This window comes from Octopus bimaculoides, chromosome 11, assembly GCF_046866305.1.
Source record: "Octopus bimaculoides isolate indiv1 chromosome 11, ASM4686630v1, whole genome shotgun sequence".
Taxonomy (NCBI): Eukaryota; Metazoa; Mollusca; class Cephalopoda; order Octopoda; family Octopodidae; genus Octopus; species Octopus bimaculoides.
In genome coordinates, this window is record NC_142938.1 from 77,599,186 (window position 1) to 77,619,830 (window position 20,645).

A 20,645-nucleotide genomic window follows, 5' to 3' on the forward strand; every position below is an offset into this window, starting at 1 on the left:
CGGCCCAGTGCTACTGTAAAAGACAATTGGCCAAGGTGCCATGCAGCGTGACTGAACTTGGAATCATATGATTGAGAGGCAAACGTCTCAACCTCACTCCCATGCCTTCGCATATCTCCTAATATAATAACAAGCATAGTGTTTTTATATATTTGTCCAGAATCAAGCCAGACGTGGAGGAAGAGAAAAAATAGTAATTCAGTGAAGGAGAAGTAGTGAGAGTAATAGCCCTGACTGAGAGAAAGTGAGAGAAAGTAATAGCACTGAGAGAAAGGAAGGGGTGATAGATAAATAAGGAAGGAAGGGGTGAACAAAATCAGCGTTTCAACTGTGTGTGAGTATATGTGTGTATGTGTGTGTGTGTACAAGGGAAGTATGTGAATGTTTGTATGTGTGATTATTTTGTACCTTATTTATATATAAAATACTACAATTAGTTGTCATTATTGATGGCACGTGGTCAGTTAGTATTATAAAAAGATGTTCAAAGCAATGCTTGATTTTGAAAAAGATTCTGTAATTCTTAACTGTGAAATTGGGATTCAGTAAAGAGTTGGAAATGTAAATTTTTTGCCCTTGTATTTCGTATTTTTTCACAATAGAATGCGAAATTGAGTGCTCATTAAAATTCTAAAGTATTGATGATGAGAATTTTCAAGTGGAATAAGCGAGAGAATTTAGAAATATGAAAGCATTTAAAAAATTTATTTATTTGATGATTTTTGAAGACTATTGAAAAGAATAGTGAAGTATAATGGTCCACAGAAACAAGAAACAGAGGAATTAACAAGAATCTCTGTGGAATTGGTTGAAATGTTTTCTGTTAACCCTAATCTTGTTAAGTGAATATTTTTGCTGATGCACAGATGGTCACAAATCACGTTTAATTGATGTTGTGAACAAAGTTTCATAAACATACACAACCAGTAGATGTGGTGTAAACTAAAGAACACAATAAGATTCTTTTAAATATCAGCGTACTGGAGTCGATCTAATCGACTGACCCCCCTCCCCCAAAATTTCAGGCCTTGTGCCTAGAGTAGAAAAAAGAAAAAAATATCTGTTGTACAAAATATACAGACATAATGTTTCTCTCTCTCCCACTTTCTCTCTCTTTCTCTCTCTCTCTCTCTCACACACACACACACACATGACTGTGTGATGAGGAAGCTTATCAACCACATGCTTCTAGGTTCAATCACACTGTGTGACGCCTTGTGCAACTATCATGTACTATAGTCACAGGAGTAGCTGTGTGGTAAGTAGCTTGCTTACCAACCACATTGTTCTGGGTTCAGTCCCACTGTGTAGCACCTTGGACAAGTGTCTTCTACTATATCCTTGGGCTGACTAAAGCCTTGTGAGTGGATTTGGTAGACGGAAACTGAAAGAAGCCTGTTGTAGTCTGTCATACCGGCCATGATGAAATACCACAAGGTATAGAAAATACGTATTCGCCTTTATATATTTATATATTTAATCCTTTATATTGAACACTCAATATTTCATATATTCAATAAGACATATTCCATATATTCAATAAGACATTCAATACTTCATTTCATTGTACCATCCATCTTTTTTTATATTATATATTATATATTCCATATTCTATATCCCACATAAATTTTACAAAAATATAAATAAAAAACATAAAAAACAGACAGAGATGGAGCTCTTTTAAATAAAATAATATATTCCTCTATACACGATCATACAAAACCCTTTTCTTTGTATTTATTTTTACTCACTTGTATACATATATATATATATATATATATGTATATGTTTGTCCCCCCATCATCGCTTGACACTCAATATTGGTGTGCTTCTGTCCCGGTAACTTAGCGGTTCAGCAAAAGAGACCAATAGAATAAGTACTAGGCTTGCAAAGAATAAGTCCTGGGGTCAATTTGCTCGACTGAAAGCGGTGCTCCAGCATGGCCGCAGTAAAATGACTGAAACAAATAAAAGAATATAGTCTTGATCCAACTGAAGCCTTGTGAGTGTATTTTATAAATGGAAACTGAAAGAAGCCTGTTATGTGTGTACATGTATGTATGTGTGTTTGTGTGTGTATGCATGCATGCATGTATGCATACATGTATGTATGCATGTAAGAAGGCAGTGACACAGAAATGCACTCACACAAACACAAATTCTTTACCGTTTCCATTTACCAATCTTCACTTTGAAGCCATCAGTCAACTTGGGACTATGACAGAAGCAGCTGACATTACGATCAAGTGATTTATGATTTATAATCTCTCAATAATTAGAGAATTTGTAAATAAATTTACTTAAATATTTTCCTCTTTCTCAGAAGGAATCCTTCAAGATTAATAATAAAGCAGTTGGAAGCTATGTTTTCCAGCTGAATTCTTAAAGATTCAGAGAATTCGTGGGTTCAATAGCCAACGTGATGAAAATGAAATTTTTCTCTGCAGTCAGTTTTCATTATTTATGAGGGTGTATGCTGGGAATTCATCTTAATTAGATTGTATAATTACAGCTGGATATTCTGGCAATGAATTGAATAATCTAGCATACTAGCACTCAGGAATACTTGTATCTTTTAGCTTTTCTCTTTTACTTGTTTCAGTAATTAGACTGTGGCCATGCTGGGGCACCACCTTGTAGAAGTTTTAGTTGAATGAAGTGATCCTTTACTTAAAAAAAAAATTTTTTGATGCCTGGTATTTATTCTATTGGTCTCTTTTGCTGAACTGCTAAGTTACAGGGATGTAAACACACCAACACCAGTTGTCAAGTGGTGGATGGACACACACACACACACACACACACACACACACTTAAACCCTTCACTCCCTCTGGAACATAGGTCCTTGATTACTCTTCTTTATTGGTTTCTACTCTGGGCTGTCTTTTCTGCTCCTTTCCAGTGGGAGCCCGACTTTGTCAGCCCTACCTCAGTATCCAACTTCCAGATATATTTAGGAGTTCCTCTCATCTGTCTCCTTTGTGAGTTCCAGGTCAGGGCTTGATGTGTTTTCTTGATGGAAGGCCTTCCTCTCCCAAATTTTGTTTGTTTTGATTTGTCTTCAGTGCTTCTGTAAACATTGCTTTTTTTCTTGGAGGTGGTGTGTTGGCTTTAAGCAAATTCATCTTTGACTCTGGGAACAGGCGGTCCTTATTAATCTGGTCTCTGTCTTTTGACCTGTCCAGCATGGAAAGCCCTATCAGGAAAGTGCTCACTGCTAGTATAACTCTTAGGGCCACTGAAGTACACAATCCACCACATGGCAGTCAGGGATGAATTTTGTGGCTCACACACACACACATTGAGAGAGAGAGAGAGAGAGAGAGAGAGAGAGAGAGAGAGAGAGAGAGAGATGTGTGTGAGTGTGTTTATATATATATATATATATAGTTCAAATTTACAGAAAACAAAAGACGAAGACAGGTGTAGGAACAAGAAGGTGTATTAGTTTAATGCTTGGGAAGAATGGAAAAGTCCTTTACATTTCAAGCCTACACATTCGACAGAAAGGATTAAGAGGTAAAAAAAACAGAGAGAGAAGAAAAATGCGTAGAGTTCAACAATCCAACATGACGAGATGAACATTACTTACATTTGATAGATATTTGTCCTCATTTTGTTTGTTGTTAACACAACATTTCGGCTGATATACACTCCAGCCTTCATCAGGTGTCTTGGGGAAATTTCGAACCTGGGTTCTCATTCCTAAAGTATTTTTCAATGTTATTATTATTATTATTATTATTATTATTATTCAGGTTACTGCTTGGAATCGAATTGGGAATCTTGGGGTTAGTAGCCCGCGGTCTTAACCACTACGCCATATGTGTCAAATATAAATAATGTAAATAATGTACATAATTCCTCATCAGTTAAATATAGAACTGTATTATAACTAGATGAACCTGAAGCAGCCTGTCATGTCGTCGTCGTCGTTTAACGTCCACTTTCCATGCTAGCATGGGTTGGACGATTTGACTGAGGACTGGTGAAACCAGATGGCTACACCAGGCTCCAATCTGATAGACTTCTTCAGTTTCTGTCTATCAATTTCTCTGACTAGGCATGGATCACCTGGAATGATTGTTCTGAATGCCGATTGAGACTATGTTCATACAGTGGGACTGAACCGCTGACCATGTGATTCTAAAGCAAACTTCTTAGCCACCCAGCCATGCCTGATTTTATTTATTGTTTCCGTTTTTCGATTTTTCCAGTTAACAAGAATGCAAACCAAGATGCTCAGTCAGTGGGAATGGAAGCCGTTGAAAGAAGTCAAGTGGTTGTTGTGGGTACTGCGCTACCTACTGCATCTTTACCTGTCGGTGCTCATGTTGGTCCTGTCATGGTAAATAACATTCATATTTCACTTTTATATTTTATTAATGTTTATGCTGCAATTTAGTTAAGGAAGAAAAGCTTTTGTACAACAGTTATATAATGAGTATATTCCATCAAAATGATTTATGCAATTTTTCTTTTGTAATGTAATGTAATTTTTTTTAATGTTGATCTTAACTCAAAGGTGGAGAAGCCTTTTGGCTGAGATTCCAAGTAATTTCATGTAATTTAAAAAAAAAATAGATTTGGTTTTTAAATGTATTTTACTGATACAGTACTGGAAAATGTTTTGTTCCATGCCTGTCATTGTTTCTCCAGAGTTGTTTATCCTTTGTTCTGAAGGGAAGATACTTTCTAAGTTTCTCTTAGATCAGGAGAATGGGGTATAAATGAATGAAGTTATTGGGGTCAAATTTTAATTTGGATTGTATATTAGTGATAGAAGAGAAATTAAATTGGAAATGCAAGGATATAAATGTGTTGAAGAGTTATTAAGTAAATTGTTTAAAATGAGATCTTCATGGTGTGTTAGAAAGCTGAAAGTCGATTGACTGGTGCATGAAGTGGGTTCTGGTAATGTAGAATTTGTAATTATCAAGGGTAAACTTATGGCTATGGTTGAAGGGGCATTGTGGTTCTACTTTGTTGCTGAGTTGGTGGTTGTTTGGCATAAACTTGGAAGACATGTGCTGATTTCTTGCAAGCTTAGACTGGTAGTAGTCTTTTCCATCTGTCTCTTTCTCTTGGGAAAAATCTTGTTTATTTCCAGGTTTGTGACCTGGGATACTGTTTTCTAAAGGAACAGGCACTGTATTTTAGAAAGGTAATTTTGCTGGTATATGCAAGTAAAAATTTAACTGCCGCATCCCTTGGGCATGGCATGTACTACGTAATAATGATTCTTCCCTGTTTGACACAAGACTGTACATTTGTAAGTGGGGGGCAAGGATGGGTTATTCGTCATTGAACTGATCCCCGGTATATGCTTGGTGTTAATTTTACTGACTCTTGAAAGATGGAAAGTGAAGCCAATTTTGACGAGATTTGAACTCTGGACATAGGGAAATGAAACTAAATTTGCTTTGGTGTTTAGCCTGGCATTCTGCACCTTATTACCACACCCATTCAATGATAACAGAAGGAGGGGATTAGTCAATAACTTTGATTCTCTCAGTACTTTGCTGGTACTTTGTTTCATCAACACTGGCAGGATAAAAGGAAAAAAAAAAAAATCACAAGTAATTTGATCTCAGAATATAAAACAGCTTTGTTACTAAGTAATAATAGCACTGAATTAAGAGATAAATATAGTAAGATTATGTTGCTCATTGAAGCAAAGAATTATATAATGTAGATGTCGAAAAAGGAAAAAAAAATGTTGGTATGGGTGGTTTGATTGAAAGTAAAGTCTTTTGGTCAATATGAAATTTAAAATATATCTGAAATAGAGCCATGATTAGAGGAATTCCTGTATGACCATAATACCTTTTATTCAGACAGAATGTATCTAAGACTACATTATTCACTATATCCTTCTTTGAAGATGATATAGCGTGTGATATGAGAGAAATTTGGCTGCTGTTTCTTGTAGGGCAAGTAGCTACATAAAAGGTCCCTCACTGGCTTGATTTAGCCCTTTCGATACCAACCTGCCTGAAATGGTGGCTAGTTTTATGATACAAACTTGTTTTAACGTGATCTAAATTACAACTTTCCATTACAATTTCATGTTAATTTTATATTCCAAACACTCGCTTAATAATAAATGACAAAAAGTTATTTTAATGAAATTATTCATTATTTCCAAAGTTATTTGAAACAAAAGGCAATGTATTTCATTAGAAATATTGTAACAAAAGGGTTAATTGTTGGTTCGTTAACCCTTTTGTTACAATATTTCTAATGAAATACATTGCCTTTGTTCCACTTAATTCTGAAATTAATAAAGAGTTTAGTAAAAAAAAAAAGACTATGTTATTATTAAGCTAGTGTTTACAACATAAATTAACATGAAATTGTGACAGAAAATTTTATCGAATTTAAATCTCTTTAAAATAAGAAGTTTATATCATAGAACCAGATTTTGTGCAAGGCTGGGCAATATTGATGCAAAATATCTAGGAAGGATTTTGTCTTAATAAAAGACATTATGGTCAGGTTTGATTCAGAATTTGCCCATGCAGTGGATTTACAAATCTCTCAACTCGAGGGATTCTTGGAAAATAACATGCATTATGTATCACATTATGGCAAACATTAAAAGAAACCCCAAAATGAGGGGTTTTTTTTTCACGTGGATTTTAATAGTGAAATCATGTTTGTTCTTGTTTAGAATTACTCTTACAAGTGAGAAAGGATTAAATTAATTTTCTCGGATTATTTGCTTTTATTAAGTAATTCTGAATGTATTGATAACAGGGCTTCACTTCGTTATGGAAGCAATATCATCACAGAACCAAAAATCAAACAAAAAAACAAAACAAAACAAAGCAAAAAATTAAATGAATATCTTTATTCTGTTTTCTCTTAGCTTCCCTATTTCACAAACACTCTCTCTTTTTGTCTTTGACTCTCTCTCTCTCTCTGCCCCTCTGTCTCTTTCTGTTTATCTGTCTCTCTTTCTATTTGTCCCTCTCTTTCTCTCTGTCTGTTTGTGTGTGTCTCTCTTTTTCTCTCTCTTTAATGAAAATGAATATTAATCTATTCATTAATAGGAAATCTGAATTCTAAGTCTATAGATTGGCAATGAAATTAAATTTCTTCAGAAATACTGTGTTTCCAAATATTGTTGATTGTCAACTTTAGGTATTTTCATAGAATGTTTGAGAAAAAGTTTCTTCATAAAAACCCCAGCATTTTGTGCTGAATTATAAATCTTGGTTTTAATCAACAATGGTTTCCAAATCTTAGATATTACCTTTGTTATATGTTACATGCAGTTTACCACAAAGATGAAAATACAACTGTTTTTCTATTGACTTCATGAGAGAAGCTCAGTGATCAGCTTTATTCTGTTGATTGGTTTGTTCATTTTAACGAGCAATAGTAATTTATTTGTCTTTGTATAATTATTTAACCTCATGCTGGGCTCCTTTTTGAGCAGAATTATGATCAATGATGCTCTAGCTGTTGCTATACTGTAGTTTCTTTTGAGGCATAATGTACCCTAGACGAGTGCTTCTCAAACTATCTGAAGTGGCATACTGGCAATTTTTTTTGCAATGTTCCAGGGACCGGTAATATTTCTTCATAACATTAATTTATACCGGAAACAATATATATAATGAATATAATAAAAGCTGACAACTTTTTTTATCTTATATTTATTTTGTGAATAAATAATAAAATATTACATAAGCGTTTCATAAGCATTTTATAATATTTCTTTCTTTTCTGGAAACTGGCTGCATACCAGCAGCTGATGGCTTGCAGACTGATGCCAGTCTACGGACCATCACTTTGAGTAACATTGCCCTAGACTACCTTATCCAATGTATCTTGTTTAAGACAACAGTGTGTGATTTGATGAAGATTTGGTAATTAATATCAGGCTGAGTGACCATCTAGAGCTTCCTTAGTTGGCTTATTTTCCTTGTGTTCCATTTCATATCTGAAAAGGTAGAACAAAATTCAATGTCCGTTGTGTTTCTGTTGTGCTGGAGAATGGAAATATTTGAGTAATTTCAATAAAGGTAATCGTTGGTTTAACTTAATTGTAAGTTAATACCCTGAAAGAATGACCTAGCAGTATCTAGGGATGATATTTAAGTTATTGTGTTGGGATCAACTCATTCTTGCATTACTTAAAGTTTCATACTCAGAGTAGAAGATTCTTGCTATAGTGATTAGCAGATGAGCAACAAGGAAACATCCTTGTATTACTATGATACTATAATGTCAACTTGCAGCTGCACTTGCATATGAAATATAGTGCATAATTTCTAACTTGCTTGAATATCTCAGTTTGTAAAATCTGTCAAATTCTGTAACAAAACTAAAATATATTGTGTATGTATATCTTAAGTTTCATGATGTGCCAGAGTATGATAAATCTGTTTAACCTAGGGTTTCTAGGTTTTCACATATTTATGAGTTTAGTTGCTTCACTGAGAGGTTTTTAAGTAAATTGTGCGTATGTCAATATGTGTGTGTTTCCATATCTATCACTTTATGCTAAATCCACTAAATCAGGGGTCCTAAGTTTTTCCAAGATGCTAAAAGGAACCTTTTAGTGTCTACATTTAATAATCACAGATATGACATTAAAATAGTTGTGTCATTTTTTTATGAATCATTAAGGTAAAAAATTTTCTCAGACTTGCATAACCTGCATGTTCTTATCCAATTCATATGTCTTACATTATTCTAGAATTTGTAAGGAACTTTGAATTTAGTATTGCATTCTTTCAATTTCCAAATTTAGTTGGATAGTTTGGTGGCATTGCTCTTTTCTGTGCTTCTGAAAGAGGTATGATTGTAAAGATGATATTTGAATTTACTCTCCACTGTACCGACTGTATGCTCTAGTATTTAGGTTTGTTTGTGGAGATGACCTCTGCTATGTAGACCTCAGCATTGCATGACTGATTGGATGGGAATGCATTCTTTGTTTTTGCATGAGCAATTTATCTCTGCTCGTTTTGCTGGATTACTTGTAGCTGTACTTTACATGTTTCTTTTTTTTTTTTTGATATACAATAAGTTAGTTTTAAGTTATTATTATAAAACTCTTATAACTGTGATCCACAGGAAAACGTTTATTGATTGAGCATAAAAATGTTTGAGCTTTGTTGGTGAGATTAAACCATGTGATTATCCAACATCTCTTTCTGCTTGTGGTGGTGGTGGTGAGGGATTCATAACGTATTTAATCGTCTTTTTATATTATTTGCTTAATGGAGGGGGATAATTTGATTTCTGCCAGTTCATTATTTTGCATCATAAATGGAGGTTTACGAATGCATGTTCAATATGGTGTGTGTGTTTATGAGTGTATATATATATATATGTGTGTGTGTGTGTGTGTGAGTTTGTGTTTGAAAAATTTTAATAGTACATACAATGAAATCTTGAATTTCTTTGTTGAAACAGGAAAGCCCTATGTACTTTTTAACCTTAAAATTATTACAAATAAATGGCAGTACTTTTGGATAAAGGGGTGGATAATGTGTGGAATGATACTCTAAATATTTAGAAATTTAATCTAAATTAGATTTTGGTAGGTTTATTATTTTATTTTTATTTATTTATTTATTTTTTTGGTTTTATTTTACAGTTTCAATAGTGTGAAAGTGAATAGCCGAACATATTCTATAGCAGGAACTGAAATAATTGTTAATGTTGCTGATTATAACTATTTCTTTTAGCATTGCATTAACGTACTTAAATAAGGAAAGCAAAAAGCAAAATTTCCATATAATTGAAAATAAATCAATTCTAAAAATAAGGAGGAACACATTCAATTAAACTATTGATTATCATTTATTATTATTATTATTATTATTATTATTATTATTATTATTATTATTATTATTATTATTTGTATATATCTTGTGCGTATAGTCTTACTTTTTCTATTTATGAAAGCGATATTCAAGGAGTTCATTACAAATATTAATGAAATGATGTTTTTTTTTTTGTATCTTGCTTGAATTCATTTTGTTATAATTTAAATACACTAGAGTTTAAATTCTGCTCAGTATAAATTGCATTTCAATAGAACAACCCTGAAAAAATAAAATGAGATATTTTACAGTCTGAAATCTCAGATCATGACACCTTGATATTACAATTAATGAAGAGATATTAAATTTGCAAATTATGATGGGATTTAAAAAAAAATAACACATTTAACAATACTTCTTTCTTTTCTTGTTTTAGCCATTTTAAGGGAGAGGCTCAGCTTAAATAAATAAATATACATATATATTAGATTAATAATTATATATGTACATATATATATATATATATATATATATATATATATATATATATGTTAGATTAATAATTATATATGTACACACACACACACACACACACACACATATATATATATATATATATATATATATATATATATATATATATATATATATATATGTTAGATTAATAATTGTATATGTACACACACATATATATATTATATATATATATATATTAGATTAATAATTATATTAGATTAATAATTATATATATATATATATATTAGATTAATAATTATATATATATATATATATTAGATTAATAATTATATATGTATATATATATATATATATATATATAGGTGCAGGAGTGGCTATGTAGTAAGTAGCTTGTTTACCAACCACATGGCTCCGGGTTCAGTCCTACCACGTGGCACCTTGGGCAAGTGTCTTCTACTATAGCCTCAGGCCAACCAGAGCCTTGTGAATGGATTTGGTAGACGGAAACTGAAAGAAGCCCATCGTATATATGTGTGTGTGTGTGTGTGTGTGTGTGTGTGTATGTTTGTGTGTCTGTGTTTGTCCCCCTACCATTGCTTGACAACCAACGTCTGTGTGTCTACATCCCCGTTACTTAGTGGTTCGGCAAAAGAGGCTGATAGAATGAGTACTAGGCTTACAAACTATAAGTCCTGGGGTCGATTTGTTCGACTAAAGGTGGTGCTCCAGCATAGCTGCAGTCAAGAGACTGAAACAATAAAAGAATAATATAATTGTTTTAAAGGAGAAAATCAAAATACAACTTATTTTCTCCTTACTGTTGCCTTACTTGGAAACAGTTGAGGTTTGGTGACAGGAAGAGCAACCAGCTGTAGGAAATCTGCTTCGCTGAATTTCCCCCTGATACATGCAATCATGGAAAAGTGGACACGAAGGTGATAATGACTATGATGACGACAATGTGCTTCAACATCGTTTAAAATTTGTTATTTAGAATTTAATACATTTCAAAATATGCACAAGCTGTATTTTGTGATATACTTAATATTATCAGCATCTGATATACAATAATTATATAACAAAAACAAAAACCAAAAAAACCAAGAAACAAGAACAGACAAAGCCGTCTCCATGATAATTTGAGCCAATGTCTACTGAAGAGAGTTGTATCTCTACGTCATATGAAAATATTACCTGTAGTTTTATCATGACTTATTGAAGTTTCTACTTATTACTTAAATGAAAAATTGATTTTCGAGCAAGATGATTCCATTTGGTTGGCTTCTTGGAAATCTGGTGTAAAACTAAGAGGAAAGCAAAGTTTGCTTAGCTTTGTTTTGTTTTGTCATATTTTGTTTCTTTATTTGTTTTCTTAGTTTTAAATTGTACCTGTAGATATCAATTACTGGATGTTTTAGGTTCTTTATTAAAGTAAATTGATTTTAGAATTGTTTTGCGATGTTGACATATATTGAACAAATATATAATTATGCCCATGCTAACACGTTATACATAGACGTACGTATCTTCTTCGTATTAATTCTTTCTATGGCTGATCTATATTCTTTGTTTTATGGAACGTCATTGATTTCAGTTTATCTTGGTATGAGGACATTATTTGTAAAATTTACTACAGGCGTCAGTAGTAGGGTAGGAGATAAGGGTGGTGGAGCCACTAGCTCAGATACAAATAATCCTGGTGCGAATGTGGGTGTCTCATTGTTGGGTATGTACTCTGTATGTATCCAAGAATAAGACACCTGATTGGCAATCAGAAATCAAAGTGACAGAAACTATGTAAATATACCTACAGAAGGGAAGGTGGCTCATCTCTAAAGACGAGTGTAATCATCATCGTCGTCGTCGTCATCGTCAAACACTTTGTGGGCAAACACTTTGTGGGTGGAGGCGGTTGTGAATACTGAAAGGGGAGCAGACAAATCATGTTGGGGGTAATATGTGGCTTGACCCAGAGTTGACGAACTCTGGAGCATGACAAAAACTGTTGTTTGTTGTACCTTGTGAGGGTCATTTTGTTAATAAAGCACATTCACTGGTTATATTTCACTTCTCATTATCTTTATTGGTCATGTAGCTAATTAATTAATGACCTCTCTCACCCCAATGTACAACAACGTTTTGACTCTGTTTCACATCAAAAATCTTTCAAACCAAACAAAAAACAAAAATAAAGATCATTCTTGGTATTTTACTTTTGGTTAAGTTATGTACATTGTAATTCCATGATTTTGAACTTCTCCACTGCTATGGAAGAAAAAGAAGAGTCTTGTGAACAGGAACTCTGTCTTCTCTTCTCAAATCTAGTGGGAGAGAGTGACAAGCTGGCAGAAGTGTTAGGATGCCGGACAAAATGCTTTGCAGAATTTCATCCGTCTTTATGTCCTGAGTTCAAATTCCACTGAGGTCGACTTTGCCTTTCACCCTTGTGGGGTCAATTAAATAAGTACCAGTTGAGCACAAGGGTTAATGTAATCCACTAACAACCTCCCCCCAAATTTTAGGCCTTGTGCCTACATTAGAAAGGATTGCTAAAGTGGAGGAGAATTGAAAGGACATTAATCTCATGTTGAGATGTCTGGTATTTGTCAGTTTGAGAATCAAGGTTCTGTCGTATATTAAATAATGAAGAGTTAGACTAAGCTGTGCTTGACAGGCTTCCAAGTTGGGACTGTACACTGTTAAGTAGCTTCCAGATAGAATTGGCTGTTAAATTATTGAACAATTGTCAGTCTTCTAGGATTGTGTTCTGAATTTAGTCAAATGCGATTAGTTTTGTAAATATAAACTGTTTACATTTGGTCTTTGCTGTTCAAACAAACCAGGCTTCCACACACACCTATCTATACACAAACACACACACAAACAACAGCCCCACCACCACATACACACACCTGCATGTATATGTATCTGGTTAGGTCAAATGGATGTGCATATGACATAACTGGTATGAGGAGTGGCTGCGTGGTAAGTAGCTTGCTTACCAATTGTATGGTTCCGGGTTCAGTCCTACTGCGTGGCACCTTGGGCAAGTCTTCTACTATAGCCTCAGGCTGACCAAAGCCTTGTGAGTAGATTTGGTAGATGGAAACTGAAAGAAGCCCATCGTATGTCTGTGTTCGATCCCCCCCGCTCCATTGCTTGACAACCAATGCTGGTATGTTTATGTCCTTGTATCTTAGCAGTTCGGCAAAAGAGACCAATAGAATAAGTACTAGGCTTACAAAGAATAAATCCTGGGGTTGATTTGTTCGACTAAAGGTGGTACTCCAGTATGGCCTCAGTCAAATGACTGAAACAAATAAAAGAAAGAATAAAAGAATACATATACACACATCCATATATGGAGGTACTGGCATGACTATGATTAAACAGTTTCTTCCACAACCACATGGTTTTGGGTTTCATTCATCCTGGCCATCTGTAAGTGTCTTGAGGTGATTTGTTTGATGGAAACTGCAGGAAGCCCATACACTTTAGGCCTCACAGAGGCGGTGACTAGCGACCGAGACCTTTGGTGATATGCTGTGCTTGATAAGACCTGTCAAGCCAAGTGAGATCATAGTCATGGTTGATGTTGGTGTCGTGTTACTGGTACCCGTGCTGGTGGCATGTAAAAGGCACCTTTTGAGTGTTGGGCCTCATGGAGGCAATGACCGAGACCTTTGGCATTATTTTGTGCTTGAGAAGAAAACCCATCAAGCCAAGTAAAACTGCAGTTGTGGTAGATACCAGTGTCACACAAATGGCACCCGTGCCGGTGATACGTAAGAACACCCATTACACTCTCAGAGTGGTTGGTGTAAGAAGGGGCATCCAGCCACAGTAAACCATGCCAAATTAGACTGGAGTCTGGTGCAGCCTCCCAGCTTACCAGCCCTAGTCAAACCATCCAGCCCATGCCAACATGAACAAAGGACATTAAAGGATGATGATGGTGATGATGGAGCTTCTTACCATGCGGCCACGCCTGCACCTATTTGTACACATTGTAAATTGTAATCAGCAACATATGGTCATATATTGAAACGAATCACTATCGCATATGCTGCTGTTCAAGTTAGTTCAAATGCTTTATTTATTAATTCCACCTCTATTAACTCCACCGTAAATTGCCCTTATTTCTCTCATTAAAGGAAAATGGTATTTCTTTATCCACTTGCTGTTTTTGTCAATTGCAAATCTGTTCATATCTCGGAGAATTTACATTTTCATAAAATTTCTCATTCCCGTCAATATTTTCCCAATGTCAGCTGATTGTGAGCTGATCCTCCCAATTCTTCTCATTATCATTTAGCTCCCATGATCTGCCTTGATTGAGCTGGTACTATACTCAAAAGCATTCCTGCCATGACCATCCTATCTTTTTGTTGATCTAGGAATATATCCCTGACCATATTCTATGAGTCTTTTTTACTCTCTATTACTTGTTTCAGTCATTTGACTGAGGCCATGCTGGAGCACCACCTTTAGTCAAACAAATCAACCCTAGAACTTATTCTTTGTAAGCCTAGTACTTATTCTATCGGTCTCTTTTGCCGAACAGCTAAGTGACGGTGACATAAGCACACCAGCATCGGTTGTCAAGCGACATTGGGGGGGGGGGGCAAACACAGACACACAAACACAGACACACAAACACAGACACACAAACACAGACACAAACATATGCACACACATACATATATATATATATATATATATATATATATATATATATATACATATATACGATGGGCTTCTTTCAGTTTCCATCTACCAAATCCACTCACAAGGCTTTGGTCAACCTGAAGCTATAGTAGAAGACACTTGCCCAAGATGCCACGCAGTGAGACTGAACCCGGAGCCACTCCTGGGCCTAGAGTGTGTATTTTTTTTAAAGAGAGTAGGGTATGATTTGAAGGCGATTTGGTGGTCATTTGTAGCATGCTGCATGGCCTGGTAGAGGCTCCATCAGCTCATGATTCACTTTGTTATTGCTTTATTTGGCATTTATGTCATAAAGAAAAAAAACTTATAGATGAAGTAAATAGACTGGACAGATGTTACTGGTTGTATGGTGGGACTGGGGGTGGATTGAGGTTGTGCAGGGGGCAAGAGTAGTAATCAAAGCAGATGTGAGAAAAATCCTTGAATAATGTAATTAATGAAGAATGGCATAAATAATGGTAACTTGATTATTGTTTGTGTCTGAGAAAATAAGAACTGGTCAAGTTGATTGAAAACAGATTTAGAATAATTTGGAAGTCATGATTAATGCATTGGTTTGCAAGATATGACCGTGGTGGTTAAGAAGTTTGTTTCTTGACTATGTGGTTTCAGACCTGCTATGTAGTACCTTGAGCAGGTGCCTTTTACTGTAGCACCAAGCCAACCAAAATCTTGAGAGTAGATTTGGTACAGAGAACTGTCGTGTGAATCATATATATATATATATATATATATATATATATATATATATATATATATATCATCATCATCATCGTTTAACGTCCGCTTTCCATGCTAGCATGGGTTGGACGATTTGACTGAGGACTGGTGAAACCAGAGGGCTACACCAGGTTCCAATCTGATTTGGCAGAGTTTCTACAGCTGGATGCCCTTCCCAATGCCAACCACTCAGAGAGTGTAGTATATATATATATATATATATATATATATATATATATACATAGGGGCAGGAGTGGCTGTGTGGTAAGAAGCTTGCTTGTGTCACTTCATTTCTAATCTTTTGTGAAAACATTTTTCTGTCATGAAGAAGTATTACTTTGTTTGAAAACTGTCGAAGGTTAGGAACAGGAAAGGCATCAGGTCACAGCAAAACTGCTTCGGTGAACTGCATCTGACCCATCCAAGCATGAAAAGTTGATGTTAAAAATGTTGATGATAATGATGCTGGTGATGCTGCTGATGTATATGGTGCTCTTGTTTAACCCTAGGTCAATCCTATTCTAGCAGACCTGTGTATAGAAATTTTAGCTTTGGTATGAATTGAACCTTTGGTCTCATCTATCCGTTTGTAATAGAATCTATCCCTATTTGCAAATCTCTAATACTTCACATGTACTTCCTTTTAAGTTAGCATGGTCTCATTTGAGGATAATTTCTTTGCTATTTCTTGCTGGTTAAGTCCTGCAGTCAAAAAGATGCACTATCATTCTTTTGAAAATTCGTAACATTTTTGGAGAAATGTATTTTTCAAAGAAATAAAATCTGGTTGAATTGCAAGAATTTGTTATGTTTGGTTGCTAATGAATAATCTGAGCTGTATGTCACTGGCTTTAATCATTTAATAATCAAGAATATTAATTTACTATTAATTAAATAATGGATTTTGCAATTCTTGATTGCAAAAATTACTTTCTCATATTGTTGATTCTGTTCTCATTGTGTCTATGTCAAGCACAGCTGTGTGGTTAAAAAGTTCACTATTCCAACTTCAGCATTTTGGGTTCAATTCTACAGCATGTCACACTGGTGCAGGTCTTTTTCAATTTGTATTGCCTTCTTGATTAGCTAATTAATTAATGCATTTAACTCAATTAAATCTAATAATTAAACCCAGTGATAAACAGGTCAGATGATTCATTTACAAAATGAATAAAATGAATCTACATAATTCTTTGAAGAATTCTTTCTCCACAAATGCTATACGGATTCCAGCCCATTACTGAGTTTCTCACTTGTCTTGTGAGACATAGCAGCCAAGTCTCACTCAAATCATGTGCTACAAAATAAATGTCTGTCTTTCTATCATTATTCCGTTTTATTTCAAGATTTCTTGCCAATAGAGAAAGAGCTGGTTTCTAACCTAGATCCAAGGGCCCTTCATTGGAATTTCAACAGCAACTACACGGTCTCTTTGTATGTATGTAAATGTGCAGATTTGTATGTTTTGTTTTATGCCTGTCTTCTCATGCATATATTTGCATATCTAGACATCCTCATATATACTTAAATGATATGTATGTATGTGTGTGTGTATGTATGTATGTATGTCTATCCATCCATCCATCCATCCATCTATCTATTATGTGTATATCATCATCATCGTTTAACGTCTGCTTTCCATACTGGCATGAATTGGACAATTTGACTGAGGACTGGCAAGCCAAGAGGCTGCACCAGGCTCCAATCTAATCTGGCAGAGGTTCTACAGCTGTATGCCCTTCCTAACACCAATCACTCTAAGAATGTAGTGGGTGCTTTTTATGTGCCACTAATATGGGAGCCTGTCAGGCAGCACTGGCATCGACCACGCTTGAATGGTGCTTTTTACATGCTAGTCAGGCATGCTAGTCACAGGAAACAACAGGTCTTCTCAACTCAACAAGTGTATATAAAATCTCACTTTGGCTAAGTCTATCTCGTAGTAAGCATAATTTCTATATCAAGGCTACTTTTTGCTTTGGTATGAATTGAACCTTTGGTCTCATATCTCTACCTTCTTTTCTGCCTCTCGCAGCTGTCCTTCACACTGTCACAGAGTTCGTTCTTTCAATAAACAGCTAAAAATTAAGTTTAACCTTGAATCTTGATGTTATGTCTTAAAGAAGATCACTTGGTAACCACGTGGTTTTGAGTTCAATCCCATTGCATGGTACCTTGGGCAAGTGTCTTGTACTATAATTCTGGGTCAACCAATTCCTCATGTATGTCTTTGGTACATGGAAACTGTGTAGAATCCCCTTACACACACACTCACACATACACACATATATAACAACAAAGAGTTATTAATGAAACATTGTTAATCTGAGCAAAGTGCTTTATTAACTCTCTGTTAGGTACGGGGGCTCCAAAAGGGGTCTCAGGGAATAGCATCCCTGCCTTCCTGAGCTAGTTTTCCACCACATTTCTTAAAAATCATGGTAGAGGCCTTGGTCTTGAGACCACTCATGTCTAGAAGCTGAGGTTGGGGGTAAGCAAGGGCATGCTCCCCGTAGAAAATCCAGCTTCAAAAAAGCCTCATGATAGCAAGAGAGAATGGGCACCAGTCAGCCCAAAGGTTGGGGTGGGCTGCATCATGCCTACCTCTGTTGCTACAGCATTGAGGTAGACCCGGCCACCCCCATTCACCGGGACAAAACCCAGATTTTAAACACTGGATGATGATGATAATAATACAAATACACCAAGTGGACAAATTTTTCAGATTAGTAAAGAGCTCTGTGCAATCTTGTGGCAGGGTCTGAGGTCAGAGTTCATCACCATTTCTCTATTGTAAATCCATGGTTGTATTCTCAGAACAGTCTTTTACACTGAGTGAGATACAAGGCAAAGCATAAATAGTTCTTGTATATTCTTTTACTGTAGTAAATTCGACTTACAGCTGGATGTACTACAATAAATGAATATGTAATGACTGTTATTTATACATTGCCTTATATCACACACACACACACACACACACACACACACACGCGTATGATTACTATCTGTATTTTGATATTGCTTATGTCTGCAGTAATAAATGTGTCTGGGTGTTGAGCAGTTTGTGGTGTGAAAGACCAAAGGAAGAAGTACTTTACTTGGAAAGGACGGATATCCATCAAGTGAATGCTGCATCAAGTTTTGTCCAATGCATTCCATGGAAAAAAGTGGATGTAAAAGTGATGATGATGACGATGACAACGATGATGATGATGGTGGTGATTATGGTGATGATGATGATTGTGGCAATTATGAAGTTATAATGCAGAATATCTTCAAGAATTTTGTACTTTTATGTATGGCAGACAGAAATTTTATTCTGTCTCCGATAAACATTATATATGTACATTTATACTTGTTATCTATCTTTCTAAATATTTAGGACAATGACAATTATGCAGATGAGATTGAGCTAGACAGAGGAACAAATAGCTGCAATACAAGTATATATATATATATATATATATATATATATATATATATATATATATATAGATATATTCATCATCATCATCACCATCATCATCATCGTCATTTACCATCTGTTGTCCGTGCTGGCATGGGTTGGACGGTTTGACTGGGCTGGCACGCTGAGAGGCAGCACCAGACTCCAGTCTGATTCCGCATGGTTTTCTATAGCTGGATGCCCTTCCTAATGCCAACCACTCCTAGAGTGTTATGGGTGCTTCTACATGCCACCGGCACGTGTGCCAATTTGCGTGACACTGGTATCTGCCATGACTGCAATTTTTGCTCAGCTTGATGGGTCTTCTTGTATATATGTATATATATGTATATGTGTATAAATCCAAGCGTGGCTGTGTGGTTAAGATGTACATTATGCAATGACACAATTTATGATTATATCCTTATCTTATATATGTACCGCCTGACTGGCCCTCGTGCGGGTGACACGTAAAAGCACCCACTACACTCTCTGAGTGGTTGGCGTTAGGAAGGGCATCCAGCTGTAGAAACTCTGCCAAATTAGATTGGAGCCTGGTGTTGCCATCCGGTTTCACCTGTCCTCAGTCAAATCGTCCAACCCATGCTAGCATGGAAAGCGGACGTTAAACGATGATATATATATATATATATATATATATATATATTACATATAAATTCCTCTATTTATATAATATCGAGGTCTCTTTCTTTCTTTTGTTGTCCTTCCTATCAATATATCTTCATCATCATCATCATTGTTTAACGTCCGCTTTCCATGCTAGCATGGGTTGGACGATTTGACTGAGGACTGGTGCAACCGGATGGCTACACCAGACTCCAATCTAATTTGGCAGAGTTTCTACAGCTGGATGCCCTTCCTAACGCCAACCACTCAGAGAGTGTAGTGGGTGCTTTTACGTGTCACCCGCATGAAAACGTCCACGCTCGAAATGGTGTCTTTTATGTGCCACCCGCACAAGAGTCAGTCCAGGGTCACTGGCAACGATCTCGCTCGAAAACCCTACAAGGCCAGTCAGGCGGGTACTGGCAATGGTCACACTCAGGATGGTACATCTTATGTGCCACCCGCACAAGAGCCAGTCCAGGGGCATATATATATCCACACACACACACACACACACATATATACAATGGGCTTCTTTCAGTTTCCATCTACCAAATCCAGTTGCGTACTGGGGTCAATCTAATCGACTGCCCCCACCCCAAAAATTTTGGGCCTTGTGCCTAGAGTAGAAAAGATTATCGTCTTCATCATCATCATTAGCAGAGTCGTTAGCCCACCAGGCGAAATGCTTAATGGCATTTCTTCTGGATTCATATTCTGAGTTCAAAATTTTGCTGGGGTTGACTTAGCCTTTCATCCTTTCAGGGTCGATAAGATAGACACCAGTCAAGTATTGGGGGCGGGGGTCGTCAATGTAATTGACTAAGCCCGTCCACCAAAATTTCAGGCCTTGTGCCTA

At 35.8% G+C, this 20,645-nt stretch overlaps 1 protein-coding gene across 1 annotated transcript in view; it reads left to right on the forward strand.

Moving 5' to 3' along the window:
- LOC106883236 (protein MON2 homolog) overlaps positions 1 to 20,645 on the forward strand; it is a 704,123-nt gene that overhangs the window by 126,583 nt on the left and 556,895 nt on the right. The window contains exon 15 of the mRNA XM_089360635.1: positions 4,219 to 4,349. Coding sequence (XP_089216761.1) covers positions 4,219 to 4,349 — 131 coding nt within the window. The remainder of the gene's footprint in view (positions 1 to 4,218; positions 4,350 to 20,645) is intronic.